This window comes from Alligator mississippiensis, chromosome 10, assembly GCF_030867095.1.
Source record: "Alligator mississippiensis isolate rAllMis1 chromosome 10, rAllMis1, whole genome shotgun sequence".
NCBI classification, from domain to species: domain Eukaryota; kingdom Metazoa; phylum Chordata; order Crocodylia; family Alligatoridae; genus Alligator; species Alligator mississippiensis.
The window spans coordinates 55283096-55303755 of record NC_081833.1 but is presented as its reverse complement, the minus strand read 5'-3'; the positions used below and the strand labels follow the sequence as shown (position 1 = coordinate 55303755).

At 42.3% G+C, this 20660-nt stretch overlaps 1 protein-coding gene across 2 annotated transcripts in view; it reads right to left on the bottom strand.

The window, feature by feature from the left end:
- Window positions 1-20660, bottom strand: part of MYLK3 (myosin light chain kinase 3) — a 50866-nt gene that overhangs the window by 15473 nt on the left and 14733 nt on the right. For both annotated transcript variants that reach the window (XR_009455279.1, XM_019497437.2), the window contains exons 2-4: window positions 5444-5534; window positions 3658-4093; window positions 512-1089 (exon numbers count right to left, since the gene is read on the bottom strand). Coding sequence is in view for 1 of the 2 variants with exons in the window: in XM_019497437.2 (XP_019352982.1) it covers window positions 512-1089; window positions 3658-4093; window positions 5444-5534 (1105 nt within the window). In the remaining variant the exon portion in view is untranslated. The remainder of the gene's footprint in view (window positions 1-511; window positions 1090-3657; window positions 4094-5443; window positions 5535-20660) is intronic.

Sequence of the window (20660 nt, the reverse complement as noted above, 5' to 3'; positions counted from 1 at the left end):
GCCTGGATACAGGAATGACAGAGGAACCAAAGCATCGTCAGAAAGACTTACAGCCAATGATGTAACAAAGAACAAAATATGCAAGCTTGCCTGTACCCACTACACTGTGTACCTGTGGTTGCTGCCATTCATCTGCTGTCTTGCCCACTTCTTATCTTATACAATATAAACTTTTATTCATATTAATAAAGTAACTCTTTTCATCTACATACATTCAACCTAATTCCTTTTTTAAAACACCATTATTCCAAAATGACCATTAAGCAGAATCAGAAATTAAAAAAGACATTTGTTCTCACTGTGCAGCTGACAGGAAAATTAAACAAAAATCAAATCTCTTGAATGCAAATACAGTTGTCTGTGCAGCCAAACGTATGAATGGTGGCTGAATACCTACTCTCAAACTGTAACAAGTCCAATGAGCAGTCTCAGATGTTATCATGCATAACATGCGCAAGCAGCACAGAAATCTCAGTTCAAGAGTCTCCAAGTGTTATTGTGAGCTACTTACCAATAATCACTTCATCCTGCCTGGCCAATGCTTTGCTGGTTTCTGTTGATTTAGTGTTTTCTGTTGTTTTTCCTGTACATTGATTTGCATCACTCTCACTTCCTCTTAAAGATGCATTTTCTAAATCTAATTCTGCCCTCTCTGGCTTAGCATCCTTTGTGGAGCCTTGTGTTGTTTCATTATGGCTTTTTAATGTGGCTCCAGGATCTTTCTTAGTATCCTTTGGAGTTGTGCTCCGAGACGTTACAGACTTGCATTTTAACTCTAATTTTCCATCAGTCTTTTTACCTGCTGTAGGCTTGTTCAATAGCATCTGTGGCTTCCCTAATTGGAGAGCCTGTTCACTCTGTTTATTATCAGGCTTCACCCCTTTTACTTCCTGAACTGGGTCAGGTCTGGTGTTTTTAGGGCACTGTTTATGTTTAAACTTGTCTGACATAAGTGTAACTCTTTCCACTTCTGAGGATGAGGAGAGAGGTTTGATTTTGGGATTTCTATGTTTATGATCTCCTTGGCTTCCATCCTTGGTTGTCACCGTCTTCTGTTGGGCTTCAGTCATCTGAACATTGATGGAAACCCTACAGAGCAAACAATCTCCACTTTAGACAGACAAACAGCTTTCTTTACTAAGCTTAGCAGAAAATACATATATATTACATTTTAAACACCAATGTCTAGAACAAATTTCTCTACTAAAAGTATCAGATACTGAAACTACAAATGATAATAACGAAAGCCAGCTCCTTCCATCCTGCCACAGGAAATTTACAACACAGCGAAAACTCTCAGTCACCAAAAAAATAATAATAATACTTTTTTAATATACTAGTTTTTGTATACATCTGCCCTCTGCTGGGGACAAAATATATCATTTCTATTCCAGTACTGCCAATGTCTGTATTAAGGGGTGCAACATAAATTACACTGAGGTCACTTGCAAGGCGCGCACACACTTTTCAGGAGAAGCCACTAGTAGTGAGATTCACTCTGCCAGGATGTAAGCAGTTAATTTGCAAGTGGAGAAACAGACTGCGTATGCACACAGATGCGCAGAATAAGGCATCATTGTAAAGTCAGGACATAGGACTCTCAGTTTTGCTTTTTAAAGCTATTTTATTCAATAGGGTTGTTTAAATAAAGAATAAGATGGATCACGGTGGTAGCCTGGAGTGGGAGAGGAGTACTTGTTGCCCCCTTGTGCACAGAGTTGGTAGATGGCAAATAGCTAGTGTATAGTATAATTGGTAACTACATACACAAGTGACCAGGTATCCAATTGCCTGGGCCTTGCATGTACAGTTCCAAAAATCTAGTCCATCTGAAGCTAGCTGACAAGAGGCTTGCAAGTTGGGAATTGTGGCTTGTTATTGTGTATTATTCCTATCACAGTCTGGAACCAAAAATATGAAGTTGTACAACTGAACTCTATAGGATTTTTCATTCAGTTAGTTATTTTCTTTGAGGCAAGGATTTTTTAGGGTGATATCTTTTATATATTCCATATTTGTGTCAGAGCTGGTTATACAACTACCAAACTCAGGGCCAAAACCTGCTGCTGTAAATTACACGAATACTCCACCGCATTTCATTGGGACTTGTGGGCACTCATGTGGGTTACAAATTTGGGCTCAAAATGTTACATAATTTTTTTAAAAGAATACATCTACCTAATTTCCCCCAATTACTATAATTCTCAGTAGAACTAAATTTAAAATATTGCTTCTCTTATAAAAGATGCTGAAAATAAATTTTTCTACATTTTGCATAACAAAAGCCTGCATTGTTATGCCTGACTCTTACTTCAGGCATCTCCGAGTTATTTACAGGATAATCCCTCTGTAATGTATTAGGAATCTGAAGTTCAGAAGCAGTGAGCTATGAAAGCAGCTTGGAGCAAATACTTCTCTTACTAGCTAGACAAGCCTGAACTTGAGAAGGAACCTTGGGCATTTCTCCAAACAGTAGAACACTGTTCTTTTTACATTTCTGCATCGGTCTTTTGAGTTCATTGATAGCTGCTTCCCTCTAACAGAATAGAATCTGGCCTACTCATTCTGACCTCACACTCTAAAAAAAAAAATCTTAATAGGTGCCTTATTTATGGAGAAATGAATGTCCAAAGGCAGTAAGATTTATCATCTTCTCACATTCCTCTTACAAATAAAACCATGCTGTAAAACACTGTTTGATTTATAATGAAACTAATTGAAGCTGATCTGAATGCACTTTTTTTTCCACTTCCCAGCTCTTGTGTTCAGAGGGTTTCCACACATTCCCCCACTACATGCATTTAGCATTTGTGGAGTGCACTAGTAAGACAACTCTATAATTTTCTTCTACGCAGCCAGAGAGCAAGAAATGGCAAGACAGCTTCCCCCACTTGACCCTGCTACAGCCTTGCACAAAGCTCCTCCTACAGGTAAAGGGAATGATAGTCTCCAGGTCTTTTCCTAAATTAGCCTCTCTTACAAAGGTGCCAGTCACTGCCCCTTGCACTAATGTTTTCTTCAAATGTGGATCCCTGTGTACAGACACCTAGACAGAGATGATGTCTTTTCAGTTTATTAATTTGGTTCTTCAGTGTCCAAACGCTTGTATTGCATTGAACTGGGACTCCTCCCTCTTGCAAACTGCAGTCCCAGTTGCAAGCAACAAGCCCGTTACATCTTTTAGACGGCAAGGCTTAAAAATTAAACTACGACACAGACAAACAAAAATACCGAGGGCTCAGGAAGTAAGCAAAAAGCTATCATAAATTAAACTGATCAAAAACAGTCCAAACCCTGAATTCATGTCAAACACTAATGCAATTATATCTTCAGTCAATGTCAGATGGTAGAAATACCTCTGTTGGAAAAAAGAAATGTATAAAGTCAGTTAAATGAGTAAATCAGATTCTTATCTCCCTGACTCAAGTCACCTCTGTTACATTAATGTACTACATTATTAGCACTTTTTAAACATTAAACCTTGTTAGAATATGTGAGGGACCAAAGGTGACTAGATCTTCAGTCAGTTCCTTTTCTTATATGGCTAGCTTTCTACAGGGTCACAGCATACTAAGATCAAAGGGTTCTTTTAATTTGCCTTTTTTAACACCTGAAATGTTTCTGACCACATAGAAAAGTTATTGATTGGGCCCTTACCTTGTGCGTATCACTTCATATTCTATTCCAGATACAGACTTGGATGTGGATGGCATTGCTTCGAGAGAGGTAGAGCACATTGTAGAAGGTTTGCTTTCCTTTTCTTTTGATTTCTGATGTGCAAGCATTTTGTGATAGTCTTCCTGTCTGGGTGCTTTATCCATGCAGTGTGCTTTAATAGGAACATTCTGGCTCTCTGAAGGATCTTGGTTTATGAAGCCAAGACCATTATTTTGAACAAAAGCTGCGATACCAGCCTCTTTTTTTGGTGGACAGCTCTTTGAACTACTTGTTGGAGCAGCAGGTTCTACCATCAGTGGATGCGATATCCTTTGTTTACTTTGTGGACTGGAGTCAATTTTGGAGACTACAGTGCTAGAGTTCACCTTTTCACATGCTCTATTATTTTCATCCAACGTTTTCTCCCTTTTGGTGTCTATGTAAGAAAAGGTATCAATAGCGAAAGAAAATGCATGGAAAATATTACAGTATGACATGCATGATGGAAAAGTACGTACATAGCCAGGATGTGTCAGATTCCATCAAAAAACCTGCCATCCAAATAAAACTTTTCTGAAAGGGCTAAAAAACATCCTCTTATGTGGATCTGAGCTCATAGGAAGAAAATGTCCAATATTTCCAACCCAGATACACACATGTTAATAAATTACTTAACAGATAATTATTCAGCCCTGTTAAAAGTAAAACAATCCCCACAAAAAGCCACACTATTTCTGAATAAAAATATTTGGTAAGAGTCAACACAAGGATGTTCAAGACTCTATGGGCTAAAGTAGTTCAAATGGAGTAGGAAAAGGGACTTTCTTGGTCATGGTAAACACCCATCTCAGTGTCCATACTTCAGAGAGTGGCAGTAATGTTGCAAAAGGAACAGGACTCCAAGAAAAGATGGGTCTCAGAACAGTAACCTTCTACCCATGGGCTTGTTAAGACACAACAGGTAGGTCATATTGTGGTTGTTCCCCTAATTACCTCTGCTTTTCAATACCTATGATGCTGCAAGAGGTATCTAATAAGGGAAGTGAAAACCATTTGCTTCAGGACTTTAGGATTCTACTTGCATAGCAGACCTGTACAATCAATATTATTTTCATTTATCCTTCAAATCAGTTTGCTACTCAGTCCAGAAATACTAGGAGGACTTTGAGTCAGAATTCTGAACCAAGGCAGTAGGAAGGTTTTGGTCTCAACTGGAAGAAGATTTTGATGATTTGTGATAAGGGCTCTGCATCTGCATCTTCTTTACAGTTATATACACCACTTCTGTAAATCCATTCGTGTCCACAGCAGATGCCTTAAGGAAACCTTCTATCAGACAGATCCTAGGGTCCTAGAGAAAACCTTCTCTAACCCTAACCCAATCGTTCAGGACATCTGCCAGCCATTTGGAAGACTCCCAGTTCAGGAGTTCTATAAGTCTGTTCATATATGCATTTTGTCTCTACCAATTTCCCTTACGGGGTTTTCTGTGTGCTCTTGCTATTATATCATCAGCATGCCAAAACAGATGATGTCTACTTTGACTCATTTATATATAATTGCATAATTATAATTCCATTATTAATGAAGTATTGTCAGGGATTTTAGAATTAAATATCCAACTGTGTTTTAACCAACATGGGTCATTTTACTCAGCCGCAGCTAGCTAACTCAGAGGTACCTATAGGTATATAGATATTTTGGGTCATTCATTTCCAACTTCTAAGTATTAGAATAACCAAGTTCTAGAGAAAATATGTTTGTTAAAATGTACATGTACATGTACCTTCCAAAGACTCCTTGCTGTCAGCCTCGGCTCCTCTATTTTTAGGTGCATGCTCCGGTTTTTCATCCTTCTCTTCATTTTTTTCTTTAGTCTAAAAAATACAATTGAACATAAAAGTAATTAAGGTTAAAGGTGTCTATTTCCCAATGTATCACATTTGTCAAAGAAGTGAGACCCTAAAAAAAAGGTAGTAAGACCTCAAATCTGCTGTACTTTCATTATATGCTGTCTTTTCCCCTCATTGAAATTCCTGCTTTAAAATAAACAAATAAATCCTCTACTTTTTTTTAGCAAAATCACGTCATTTCATAGTTCTAAAACAATTCTTACTTCCCAAGACTGACTGTAATGATATCTCCCCAATATACAGTTACATCATGTTTTTTTAATCTGAGATGGGAGGCCCTAGATGAAGAAAGGTAAAGTTGGTTCCATTTCTTTTTGACCAAAAAGATTTTTGTTTCACAACATCTAAAAGGGATATCCTATGCACTGAAGAATATTAGAGTTTTATGGACAACTGGATATTCCATTAGACAAACCACTTCAGCAGTTCCATTGCCTGATTTGGGGAATATTCCAATATCTGGATTTATTTTTTTTTGGCTTGAGCACATCTCTTCTTTTAAGTGAAAAGGCACCAATTTCAGATGTGGGGTGTTTGTGGAATACCTTTTGCCAATACTGAATCCTTTCCCTAGCAACAGTCCAACTTGAACATAAACCTAAGTCTACTATTTGTCCTATCGCTTATAAAAAACTTCCCTTCTCTTCCCTCCCACTGAAAGAGAGGAACTTAAATGTCACAGCCACTTTGGAGTACAACACTGAGCCTGCCTGTAATGATGATCATGGAGAATGTCTGCAAAGGCCTTGAGTGGACCTGACAATCTAGTGCAGTTTCATAAATGTCAAAAGTCAGAAAACTTTGATCCTGTAAAGCTCTTAATTCGTGGTTTATTGTGTGAATTTGGAGCCAGCTTAGCAAACTCTCCCCCTTAAATAGTCCCAAGGACTTTACTACATCCTGTTACTAAGTCAGCAGGCAGCTTATAAAAGGAAAAAAAAAAAAGTGGCCCACCATACTTAGAAACACTGGATAGAGTCACCATTATGAGCGTGGGTGCACTGATAGCAGCTGTGAAGCAGAAACAAGCAAGTAAAGATTATTTTCAAAACAGCAATGCAATGCAGTCTTCTTGACCTCAACTGGTTTACTTATTCTGAAGTCAAGAGGTGAGAACAATGAGGTACAGAATTACCTGAGCAGCTTTAAAGTAACTAGCTCAGGACCCATTTGAAATCTGGACACGGCAGCCCGAACTCACCACTTAGGTTCACAGCAGATAAATTAGTCTGCGCCAAGCTCCATGTTGTCATATTACTAGATTGTTTAAAGCTAGCTCTGGCATATCTACATTACACAGCAGTTGCTTCCATGACTGCAGGACAGATATACCCTTAACATCTTAGTCCAATGTTATGGACAAAAAACAAATGAAGGGACATTGATGGTAACTTCCCAAAACCAGAGCTCACCATAAAGCTGCCTGCCTGCCAAGAATATACTTCCATTTCTGTAATGGGCAAAAAAGAAAAAAAATAGATGGGACTCAGACCTGCATTCTATGCCCACCTGGTCTGCTGGGGGACCTCAGGCAAGTCACGTCACCTCTACGCCTCAGTGTTCCTAGTAACTATTCTGGCTTTCTTTACACAGCAGTTTTAAGACCTACTGATGAAGATTTACTTAAGAGCTAATTAAGGTCAACACTATAACTACAAGAGAGTACATGGTCACCCTACTTTATTCAGAGCCCTCCTAAAACACCCGTCTTCTGCTAAATGTTTCAGTGATAATCTGCCCAAGAAAAAAGTTCGTAAATTAGTTAACCATTTTGAAATTGACCCTTCCCTGGTCAAAGTCCTCTGTATTTGCCTGTCCAATTTGGCTTCTAAGATTCCTAGAGCCACTATCACATCTGTCCCTAGATGTTGTGTGGTGCCAAGCACATTGTGGACACTTTCAAGAATGGTGGCTTTTACTAAGGCATGTCAATTTTTTTTAATACTTTTGTATGTTTCCAAGCAGATGTTGCACAATTCCACTAGAACGGATTGTAAATAATGGCAGCATCCCAAAAACAAGAAAATTGTGTGTGCAATGGGTTGTTAATCTCAACCTCAATGGAAATTAAATGACAAAAACCTCCCTCACAATCCAGCACATCTGTCAGTCTCCAAAATAACAGGATTTCTATAAAGACATGTACCAGCAGACATGTGTCAGAAACCCTGCACAACATTCTCCTTCTCTGTGCTGTTGTAGAAGTTCACATGCCAGAGATTAAGTATTTTTTAATGTTATTTTGATATGAGCACCTATGAACTATAAAGCAAGAAGCATTCAGAGTACCTGGAGGCAAATCACATCTCTACCACTCCCATGCTCTGAGATCCTCTAAAATTAACTAGCATCCCATATATGCCTCTTTGTACGTTTCTGTTTCTCACATTGGGACACAAACAGTAATGAAGACTCAGTATGCATCATGACTGGATATTCATGATTGGAATAAATTTAATTCTCAACAATAAGGCTGCACAGGTGAAACTGAGAATTCAGTCTGTGATCCTCTGAGGTTGTATAGAAGTAAAGGCAGGTTTTGGCCCTTAACGGCCATCAGTCAGAAAATAGCATCCAATTCCATCAATAAATACTTTACAGCACACAAGGCAGGAAAGGTTCTTTGAGTAGATGTGATATCTTTTATTAGACCAACTGAGTAGTTGGGAAAAAGTTCTTAGCAAGCTTTTGGGCACAATCACCCTTCTTCAGGCATAGGGAGTCTCTGCTGTTCTGAGTACATTACAATGCACAAGCCATTAGTGTCCATTTTAGGGCTGAACCTAACTTGCCTTCCATCGCCCAGGGGTAATAGAGGGCAGAATTTGGTCTTTCAAGTTGAGAGTTTCTTGGTATATGAATCTAGTTTTACACTTGTCTAAGTGCTTACCACACTTCTAACAATACAAACATAAGTACCCTACCTTCTTTCCAAACAAATATAAGGACTAAGTCTATGCTTCGAGAAGCTTCAACTAAAAGGAACTGTAACAACTTAATAAACAGTAGCATTGAGAAAGAAAAGCCTAAATATGCGTATGTGCATGCATTAAATAAGAACTTAAATCGGAATGTGTAGGACCCTGCCCCTTACAAGGGAATGATCAAGAACAATAAAATAAAACCCACCTCCACGAGGATTTCGATCAGACTCCCTTTCTTCCAGGGAACAATGCCTTTCAGAATGAAATCCGCTACTTTAGAATTTTTCAATGTCTCTCCCATGAGTGCAATAACTTTATCCACTGCGTCAACCTTGTTTTCTATCTTTTCCAGCCTCTCTCTATGCTTTGAGGCATCTTGCTGCGTAGCTTTCAATAGCATCAACATTTCTGAGCACACACTTCGGATATCAGTCTGATGAACACTATCCTCCGATTTTAGGCCTCTTTTTGCTGTCCCTGTCTTATCAGCAGGTGCTTGAGGTGCTATTAGCTTGTTAATGCCTTTTTCGATGTCGTCCATGCTTCGGTTAACCTTTTGTAACTCACCTTTCACATCTTCTTGGAAATTCAATAACTTGTCTACTTTTTCAGTCAAAAGATTCAATTTTTTGTCCATCAGGCTTAAATTGTTCCCTCTTGCAGACTGCAACCTAGTCATGACTTTTCCAAATCCCTCCGTATGCTCCAAGTTACTCTCAGACATCATGCCCCGACAAGAAGTTAATACCAGTGAAATGTAGTTGCCTCCGTGTCAAAGGTACATACTAAAAGATTATTCACTGAAAGTTCATCTTCCTTAGTCTTACCAAAGAGCCAAGGATGAATTATTTTGGTTATTAGAGATGCTAGGAGCAAGTCACTGGTCAGCCATGATGTGAAAAGACTTAATTTTTTGTGTTATCTATTTCTTACTGCATGCTTTCAGTGACGGAGTTAACTTGGCACTAGACTAGTTTCTCTTGGACCTCCTTGACGTCACACAAACCATTTAAAATTCCTTCTTGAGAGGCTGTTGATAGGCAAGCATCTTAACAATTAACAAGGCCCATAGCGGATCTCTATAGGGCAAAACAATGCTTGCATGCCTCCCTTAGCTTTCTGCTATTGAAATATACTCTTTCAAAACATTTCTCCTTGCCCCAAAAGAGAAGTATAAAAGTGAATTTGTCTGCTGCATGCTAAGGCTTGGAAGAGTTCTGCTTTGTATCATACATGTGTAACACCTAGCACAGACACATGCCATCTTTAGGTTGGCTGGCACTTGAATTTAAAAATAGAGCGCAATGACTGGTTTGAAATACATTATCTGGCACCAGCACGTCTTTGTCAATTGAAACGTCTAAAATTAAATTCTTTCTCCAGGGCCATGAAAGTGCACAGTGTAAAAAATCTACAGTGAGGTATGCCAATCTAAGTGAGTATGCCAAAACGGCTTCCACAATTAGCAGCAAATAATTGGCCTAAAGTCCTTTATAGTTATGCTTTTACTTCTGAAGTACATTTGTGTTAAACTTCAAAAACAATCTTTCACTGGAGAGAAGAGAAACATCATTTTAAAAACTGAGTATCTGAATTGTCCCAAGTACCTTACAAACAGCAATTAATTTACCTTCAGATCAGCCCTTGAAGAAACAGAACTACAATTATTCCTGTTTTGCAGATGAGGAACTCAAGCACTGTTAGGTTACACAGATTTGGCCACAAAAGTAGTATGTGGCAAAACCAGGAACTGAATCCACTTCTCCTAAATTCCAGAAAGGATAAGGGTGCAAACAGGTAATTAAACACCCTGGTATAATGTGCATTGATTCTATACAGGATCAGGATTTGTACAGGATTTTGTACATTGAATATCAGGATAAGGAACTGAAAGACGTGCTCTGACCCCAAGGTAATTCAACAGTTGGCAGCTTGGGGGAACAATAGCTACCACAGGATACATGCAGACAGATGAAACTTAAAATGGTGTAAGGTTTATGTCAACTGCTGGGCAAATCATTGCTCTTGGGCATGTGTGTTTTTCACTGTGATCTGGGATCATATTCAATAAGCTTCTTGTAGTATAAATTTAGTGCATCATAGAGATTTCCCCCACACGTTAGGTTCTTACAGTTTGACAATGTTCAGTCTCCGCTATAAATTATTTTCTGCTAAGTATCTCCTGTCTGAGCTGCACAGAGATTTTCACTGGAGAATACATCCAAACATCATGCGATAAGCTGGCTAGTGTTGTCAAAGCCCCACTTGCAAAAAGGCACCTAAAATAGAGGTAATACTTGGACTAAAAGGGTGCCTGTACACATGACAGGGGTTTAGTCCCCTAAATTGAAACAGTCGTTTTTTAATTCTGATGCTTAAAACCCCACCATTTCAATTTAGCGACTTCCGTTACTCTCACCGCGAAGGATCTCCTCCCTCCCCCGCATGGAGCCTGCTCGCCTCTCCTGTGGCTGGCGGGCAAGCTGCTGGTGGGCCAAGCAGCCCCTGAGCTGTGCAAGGCCCCAGTCCTTCCCTCTGTGGCAGCAGCACCCTGCCCAGGCAGGCTGCTAGCTGAGCGGGTGCTGCCCCAGCTCAGGCTCAGGGAACAATTGGATCAGGCTGGGTGCTGCCTCTAAGCTGCGGCAGCACCCGCCCACTAGCAGGGCACCTGGGTGACCCCAGGGGGTGCCACCACCACCAAACGGAAGGACTGGCGCCCCCCCCCCCCGCAGCACAAGGCCCGCTGGCAGCTCGCCCCTCTGGCCACAGGCAAGTGCTGCAAAAAAACAAAACGAAAAGGATCGGGCTCCTTACCGCTCTTTTTCTCCCACCAGTGGAGCCTGCCCGATTGAGCTGCCAGCAGGCCAAGCAACCCCTGAGCTGCAGGGGGCCCCAGTCCTTCCCTCCGTAGCGGTGGTGTGCCCTGGGGCCACCCAGGTGGGCTGCTAGTGGATGGGTGCTGCCCCAGCTTGGAAGCAGCACCCACCAGATCTAACTCATCCCTGAGCCCACCCGAGGAGCAGGAGCCCCATGCACCGTCCCCGTTGCCTTTCTGCCACCTGGGATCACCTGGGAATGGGCTGGCTTGCCCCTGGGGCAGCACAGGAAGGCGGCAAGAGGGTGGCTGGGTGTGCTGGCAGCTGTAGAAGGTGGCAGGGATGGTGCACGGGGTGCTGGAAGCCCCCGTGGGCTCAGGGAAGCATTGGATCGGGTACCTCCAAGCTGGGGCAGTACCCACCCACTAGCAACCTGCCCAGGCAGCTGCAGAGCATGCCAGCAGAAGAACCAGGGGCTGCTCGGCCCTCCAGCAGCTCACCCCCTGACCATGGGAGAGGTGGGCAGGCTCCGCAAGGGAAAAAAAAAAAAAAAAGGATTGGGATCCTTGCCACTTTTGCTTTCAGTCCACCTCTTCTGCCTCCAGGAGGCGAGCTGTCAAATTAAAAAGGCTGCAATGTTACAAGTAGCTACATTGAAAACTAAACTACATGGGAATGTGGATTAGTTTGCAACACAACAAATTTATTGAAATAGCCAAAAAAAACCCCATACATGTAAAGCATGACAATATTAAACCACAAAACTGGGCAATTTTCATCACGTGTACAAGCGCCCAAAGACTACAAAGCAAGTCAGATTCTAATCAATGCGCTGCTGGGGTCAGTACTTTTCAGACTAATCAACTCTAGTTTTGGAGCCACCTGCTTTCCATTCAAGGTCAAACTTAAAATACATTTGAGGTTTGAGATGTTTATCAGGTGATAATTTCTTCTCCAAGCAAGGGAGGGTCAGTTTCCAGTCATACTACAAATGGAAGGTTAAAAAGATACAGAATAATGGACCTTAAAGTGTTCATTATAGAATTGTACCTAACAAGTAATTCAATAACGTTGCAAGTAAATAGTTTTAGGAATGCAACATAATGATTAATGAACAGAGTGGGTACGTTTACAGATCTAGGGAAAAAAGTTATATACCCTCACTAGGCACATCTTCCCTGCAAGTAGATAAAAACTTACAGAAGGGAGAAAGCTTTTTTTCTTGTCCTAAGGATTTCTCCCCCCTTCTCTTAACAGAGGTAACCTTAAGCTGTTGCTAGCAAGATTTAGCTTCAGTCTAAAGTAAACGTGTTCTGTGATTTAAGTCTTGCAGGTTCCAAAATGCTTATTCAATAAGTAAAACAATCAGGAACTACTGGCATATGTATAATGCTACTCCAATAATCTAATTATATAATAAAACTCAGTAGAACACACAGTTCCAGATTTAATTTAACATATGTGAGATTTACATATAAAAGTATCTCACTGAGTTCAGATACTCTTCCATAATATTAATTAAATATATTCAGGAAGCATCAGACTCCTCAAGAAAAAAAATACATTTCAGAAAAGTTGTCAGGCATACAGACAGAAAGACAGACATGTCATTCCTCACAACAGCAGCCTTTTAAACTCAGTATTTCCTGTCTTCCTTCAGAAGGAAAAGGCAATTAGATGAATACCTTTGATTAGGCCCATTTAAACCAGGCAATTTACAACAAATATTTCTAGATAGAGGTGTACGTACATACATAGTCTAGCAAGATAGAGGCCTAGCACATGGTCATTGGTTACTGTGTGCCCAAGGCTGAATGTAAGGTAATGTAATCATACAGAAAAGCAGGTCTGGAAGTAACCTCCAGGTTTCATCTAGTCTAACATATAGACACATATGTGCACAAGACAAATCTAGCTACCAAAACTGCATTATCGCAGTAACTGTGAGTGCAATTGTAATAAAACAAAAATGTGACAGTACAATTGCGCACGCACACGTGCGTGCATAAAACATGACCCTAATTCTTGGATGCAGGCTTCAAAAATGAAATGCCTTTACATGTTTATGTCAAAATAAGTACCAAAGTTAGTAATTTCCTTTCATCAGTTATGGATTATTTTATGTTATGTAATTATGGTCATGGACAAAGCTGTGTTGTGCTACCTACTCTCCAAACATAAATGGAAACGAGCACCAAAGACCTTACACCAGAAAAAATGTGATTGGGTATAGCACAGCAGCACTGTTTTCAAATTCAAATTATGGTCAGTAATACTTGTCAAAGAGCTTGGTAAATATGGGACCACACCAGAGCTCCATGAGCCTTTGAGAAGAGGCAGCTGCCCTAGGGCTCCAACAATAACTGAAGTCTGTGGGGTCTATCCCGGCTCCTGTTCTAAGGGCACTATCAGTAGCACAATGCTATCACTCTTGCAGGCTGGCCAAGAGAGGCATTGCCCATTACATCCAGCATGAAAGAGATTCCAGGCTACAGAATATAGGCAGACTAGAATCAGCTACTAAGCTAGGGGAACTCCTGGGGCTACTTTCATTCATAATGGACATGAAGGGACATTGGACACCAGCACAGAGAAGCCAGCAGCTCAAAGGTGGCATGATGCAACTTTTGCCCTCCCCTCTCCACATTATGCCTGCTGACCTGTACACTCTGTGTGGAAAGGCAAAGAATCTGTCCCAGTATACTTACATAGAGCCTAGTGATGTCAGCTGTGCAAGAAAGTACCAGTATAGTCCTGCTTCATGTAACACAAACAGCTGGTGCTGTCTGACACACAGAAGAGCAAGACATGTTCGCAGCCTCTTCTACCCAGATAGGCCTGCTCAACCAACAGCAGTGCTACTTAACTCCCATCTCCTGTGCATCTACATACAGCCACCTTATGATCATGTACTGCACAGATGTGCAGAAGGGCCTGGGAGAAAAGACATAATTTGGCCCAGAGAGATGTTTTAAATGGCCATCACTACAGAGCTGTTAAGGTGAGCGGGTCAAGGTACATGCTACATAGGGACAGTATATCCAGAAGGTAAAGTACATCTGGTTCTGGGTAGGACTGTCCCCACTTCCTTTTTAAGTGCACAAACTGAAATACAGAATAAAGAAAATGGCTCAATGGATTTGACTGGTTATTTTGTCTTTTAAAGGTTCATATATTCAACCAGCAGGAATCCTTGGTTCTTTTCACTTTGAATGACAATAGAAAGTAATTTTTCCCATGGAATGTATTTACTGCTTAACTTTCACATTTTGCTGAGGCTGAAGAAGAAAAGCACTTGGTTCCTTTTAGTTACAAGTCTTTCAATTCAATTTTTAAAATAAAATTAAATTGCCTGGCTTCCTATTGTACATTATTAGACAGCGGTCTTGGGATAATACAGAATAGTGCTATTACCATAAAGAATGAATGAAAATTGCTTATTAAACTCACTTTTCCATTGTTGCTAAAAGCAATAATTTGCATTTATATACTACCGTCAAACAGTGTCCTGCATCCCCAACACAAAACTTAATCTGGAGAACTTAAAGTGCTGTGTCAATAATTAACCATCATGAAGAGTCCAGAACTTTCAAGAACTGTCACCACCTGTCTAGCTACAAGTCTAACAATATGATCAATGGTGAGACAAGCTGGTTGGCCAAGACTCAGCCTCGAAGGAGCACAAGTAACCAGTAGCATAATCATGGGTAGGCAATGAGAGCATGAATCCTGGGCACTAATTTTGAGGGAGCATGAGAATGGAGCCACTGCTGCTGCTGACCAGGCTGCCACAGCTGATACCACCAGACCAGCCACCACCATCTAGGGTCGCAATAGGCAACTTTTTCTGGCTGCGAGCCAAAATAACCCTCTATAGATCAGATGTGGGTGGACAGGCAGGGACTAGGACCCAGCTGCCACCACTGCTTGTCCTTGCAGTAGTAGAGGAATTTTGCTATTGAACTGCTCTGCCGCTGAATGCTGCCAAAGCCCCACAACTATGGGCCACAACCCACAAGCTATAAGTTGCTGAACCCTGACCTTGGGCACAGAACCTCCTTGTTATACCTCTGCAATTACCCTGCCGTGTGTAACTGGTCTCCCAATGATCCCTATAAAAGTCTGTCCCAAACAGTAACAAATGAGTCAGTGATCTTTCATAGTAAACTGGTGGCCTCTCCCCATTAAAAGCTGAACTGAAAAAGACTTTTAGCGTAACTTCAAAAGACTTCTAAAGCCAGCAAATTTCTTAGGTATGGTAAAGAACTGGAAACTGCCTGAATGTTGGAGAACCAGACCTGGAGGTTACCCTGATGTCTGAGGGTATTTTTGGTGGGGAAGACTAGAATTTGTTCCATGTCTAGCTTTGACCACTCACTAACCCTCCCAGTGATGAATTCCCTTATGACAGAAGGATGGTTTAAAACTCCAGGAATTCTAAAGTTTTATCATCAGCCTTTCCACTAGGCTCTGATCCAAAAGTATTATGCTGTGCTGTAACTATGGGAGAAACTACAGAATGTGCAAAGCTTACAGGCTAGGAACCAGTGCCCAAAAATAAGTGTCAACAGTAAAACAGTTGCCTCACACAGATCAACTCATTAGAATAGTGCATTTGCTTCCAGAAAAACTGGAGGCATTTGAAAGTAATATCAGTGAACTGGAATTTACTTTTCAGTATCATAATATGCACAATATGCATCCCCTAGGAGGTCTGAGTGCATGCATGCCCTCACGGGAAGGCCTACAGCGAAAGGGGCGGGGGGGGGGGGGGGGAGTGGGGCTGGGGTTGTGCCGGGCTGTGCTGAGGCAGGGGCAAAAATTGGAGCCCGGCAGCTCCTCCAGGGGCGTGGGTGGGTGGCTCCCACCACTGCATGCACCACAGGGAAGTAGGGGCACGTTCCCCCACCTTGGCTCCCCCACATCACACCCCTGGATGAGCCACTATGATTGCCCCACAACCCGGCCTGGCCAGGGCTCCTTTCACGGGCTGGGGCCCCAGTTGGGCCAGGTCCAGGGACAATGGAAGCCCAGTGGCTCCTCCAGAGGTACAGCACAGCGCCAGGGAACCAAGGAGGAATATACCCCCCCAATCTTTGCTCGGGGCAAGAGCAGGTTGCAGCTGAAAGGTTGGATCTGCCTGCTTCTAACCTCCATGCCTTGCTGCTGCCGTTTTGAAAGTGTCACGGTGCCACGCCGCACCATGTGCCTTGCTGCAGCGGCAGGATTTGCATGGTGCTGCGCCACTTTCAAAACAGTAAGAGTGAGGCATGGAGACAGGGAGCAGGCAGAGCCTAGCTCACAGCTGCAGCCCACCTTTGCCCCATGCAAAGATTGGGGGGCATGTGCCCACCCCACCCTTGGCTCCCCAGCACTATGCCTCTGGAGGAGCTGCCGGGCTCCAATTGTCCCACAACCCAACCTGGCATGGGTCTCATTTACTGTGAATGGGGCCCTGGCTGGACCAGGTTGTGGGACAATCCCCACAATGCAGCACAGAGCAGGACACGGGCAGGGGTGAATGATTCGACCCTCCACCCCCACCCCACTGCCTCCTGCACTGTGAGGGTCTTGATCTGTCCTCTCCCTCTGAAGCCCAGGTAAAGGAAGACACTCACCTGCTTGCTGGGATGGCTGCAATCCTGGCTGTGCAGGGTACGAGGGTGTGCACACCCCTCCTCCCTGCTGCAGCAGCCTGCAGGCAAGCTGCCCTCCAACCATACCTGCTGCCTCCTGCATTGGGGAGGGCTGAGCCTGGTTAGCGCCCCCTTTTGCCACCTATGACCACTGCCATAGAACCACACTGCAGTAAGTGGTGCCAGTAATAAAGACAAATGTTCATCTAGCAATCTTTTGAAGATCTGTGTTTACATACAGAACAATACAACACAGGCCTTGCCTATATAAAGATCCTTCATGCTGCTCTCCAAATGCACTTCAGCCATAATTTAGATGGATGGCCTCTAAAGATGGGATACTTGGAGAGCTGGAGTTCCTGCTAAAATATGAGGTTTCCAAGTTTCTAGTAGAAACTGGACTAAGATCACCAAACTTACCATACAGAAGCCAAGAAACAGATATCAGATGCTGACAAAACTTTAATGTAGTACTAATCTAGGTTAGAAAAAAACCCAAACAGCCTCATGGGTCCTTATGCCATTACAAACCTTGTGAGCTACCGCAAAACAATATCACCTCAGCACAACACACTTAATTATTTTAATGTGTGAGCTGTGTCAAAATATGCTTTAAAAGTACATTAAATCAATCTATTGTACTTTTGCAACTACAGCTTGAGATTCCCCATGTTCTTTTCTTACATTAACTGTTTTAAATCTCCAAAAACAATCTTGCAAGCTCACAAGTTGATATATGAGCTTACTGGCACCCATCGGTCAGGTCTGGCCACAACTGATTTGCACTTATCTTTCCAAACTAATAAACCTCATTGCAGCTCTTAGAAACTGACATAGCATATGCAGGATCTCCAAATCATTAACAATATTTAAAAAGAAATGTATATTTTTCAAGAGCAGCTGACAGATCTGATGATGAAAATTGATTAGGGATGACGTCTCATTTACATCAAAACCCTCAGGAGATGCAGAGATAGCTCTTCATAACTTTAGTTAGCATTTTGTGCACAGTCAAAAAGATAGCAAGTCTTTCCTTTACTCAAAAGGCACATGGACCACAGTGCACCTGGTGCTGATTCATAAGCACTAACTTCGCACTCCAGCTTATGTTCACTCAGGAGTCTGATATCAACAATAACCACATTAAAGACACAGTGGATTAATGTATCTTCCATTTTTAGACTTTTCATTTTTTCCCCCAAGGCAGATGCACAAATATTGTACTGAAAATGTCAAGACAGCACATAATGTTCTTTGACTGCATACATTTACATACTTTTATATCTGCACATTCCATTCCAGTTGCATCCAAATTAGTGGCTCGCCTCCAAAAAGTATGAAGCCTTGCTGCGTTCCACATTTATTGCTCCATGTCAAATGTTGTTCTAATTTATAACAAAAAGTGCCAGGCATGCAAGCTCAGTTCTCTTCTTTCCACTTATAGGAGGAGTTCTGCAGGCTATGCTAAGGCTCCTTTCCACACTTGTCAAAACCCTTTGTGCGTTTGCACAGGTGTAACTGATTGAATGTCAGCAGGGATTCTGTTGAGGATGCACAAGAAGGAATAGAGTACAATTCCTTCCATTAGCAGTATTAGTTCTGCAGTAAGACTAACAAGGGTAGAAGCCCTGAAAGCAAAATCTTGTCCCCCTAATTGATTCACACATTAGGAGCAGATCTGTTACCATTTCTAAATATTTGACTTTTTAAAGAAAAATAGCATCTAAGTAATCTGGAGTTTGCTCCAAAGTCCATAGGCCGCATCCGGATGAGTACAGCCATATGGTATACGTGCTGCAAACACATTTGTGGCACCACATACCGCACATTTATACGTTCTCCACGCTGCAAGGGTGTGCTGCCCATGCATGCGCTTCTCCACTTTTTTTTTTTCCTGTGGGTTTCTTGACCCCTGGATATCTGGGGGTCAAAAAAGCTGAAGAACAGAAAAGCAGAACAGCACATGCAAGGGCAGCACATGCCACTCAAAAGCAGAGCCAGGCTACCTGGAGCCATGCTCTGGCTACCAGCCAGGCTCCATGCGGCACAAATTACCACTGCTGCAGCAATGTCCCAGATCACAGGTAAGGCTGCTGGGGCCAGCCCAGTGCTGGCCCCAGCCTCCCCTAGCCTACCCGGGGTAACTCGCCATGCACCAAAGCACATGTGGCACAGGCATTGCCCAGGGACAAGTAGCTGCGGTGCAAGGTGCACTGCCACTACTCATCCCCAGGGAACCAAATATCCACACACGTCTGAACATGCTTGTGGCAACACAATAGGGAGCGCTACTACACCAAACCACCCGCCTCACTGTGCCAGACCCAAATCCACGCTTCAGGAGTCTCCTCAGGTGAACCTACAGCCAACTGTCCCCCTTCTTGGAGAACCCCCGCAAGCCTGGGGTAACGCTGCCACCACCCAGGCACTGGTCTCTGTTAGGGCTCATACAGCCCAGGGTACACAGACCCTGCAAGCTTTGGAGGGTGGTTTGTCACCTGGTAAGGCTTCTGGGTGCTTCTTTTAGCTCAAAGTCTCCCAGGATAATCTTGGGTATGACTGAGTTAGTCAATAAACAACCAAGCTCTGCTGGGAGCGAAAAGCATTCTCTGTCCCCTCACACCTCAGGCATTCATAGAATAAAACAGCCAGTCACGCTGTAACCCAATACCTTTATTGTTCAGGGAGAAGGGGCGTGGTGGTTAAACAATGGACTATAAGAGAAAAACACCTTGACCAAGTTCTAATACATTGAGTCTCTCAAATATGGACTAAGTGGCCCTTTTAAATATGCATCTAAATTAATTTAGCCCTAATCTACTAGTGAGTTTTCAGGCATACTCATTGTAAAACTTCCAGGCAACCCCTGGAGGTACTTTTCATGCTGCTTTCAAAATGCCCGCCAAAAGAAGCACAAGCTTCCGTCCTCCACTCAGGAATTTTTATAGCCCAGTCACCAGGTTGAACCAAGAGGCCAGAGTGAAAAACAGAGGGGTAGATGGACTGTCCATAGAGATCAATGCAAAGATACTCGCTAATTTCACTGAGATTTGGGTCAGATCCCTTTGGAAGGTCTCTAAGTTACCAACATTCACTAGTGGTTTCCAGCCCCAGAATATTATGCTTTATTTTCCTTCCAATCTTGAGAAAACACCTCAGTATTCATATTTCATTGTAGGGACGTATTTTAATTAAGGAGAGAGACATTTTAAATTAAAAATTTTCTTATACTTGTGTTTCAAATTTAAAACGGTTTCAGGAAAGCTTTCCAGTGAGTGGCATGGATCATGGCAAAAATTAGTTGGTCCACCTCATTTTTAAATCCTTGTAGTAGACAACTTGGCTAGGGACAGAAGTTACACATAGACTGGTTTAAGTGATCAGAAACTGATTTAAATCTGTAACAGGACAGAAGTTCAGTGCACATAAACCAGCTCTGAAATGGCTGAAACTGGTTTAAGATAAACCTGGTTGAATGTACAATCAGATTTAATTGATTTGGATCAAACCAGTTTATGAAACTTCTGTCCCAGATCCCTTCCTGTTTCAAGTTAAATCAGAGACCCCCAACATCCCAGCATTTTTAGCCCTGGACTGGGCTGTGCCATCTGCTCTAGAGAGCAGAGCTGGCCACACCCCTCTGCTCCCTAGCTGGAGCAGTGAGGGCTGGCTCACTGCCCCTACAGGCAAATCCCTGCTGGGGTCTGGGGCCAG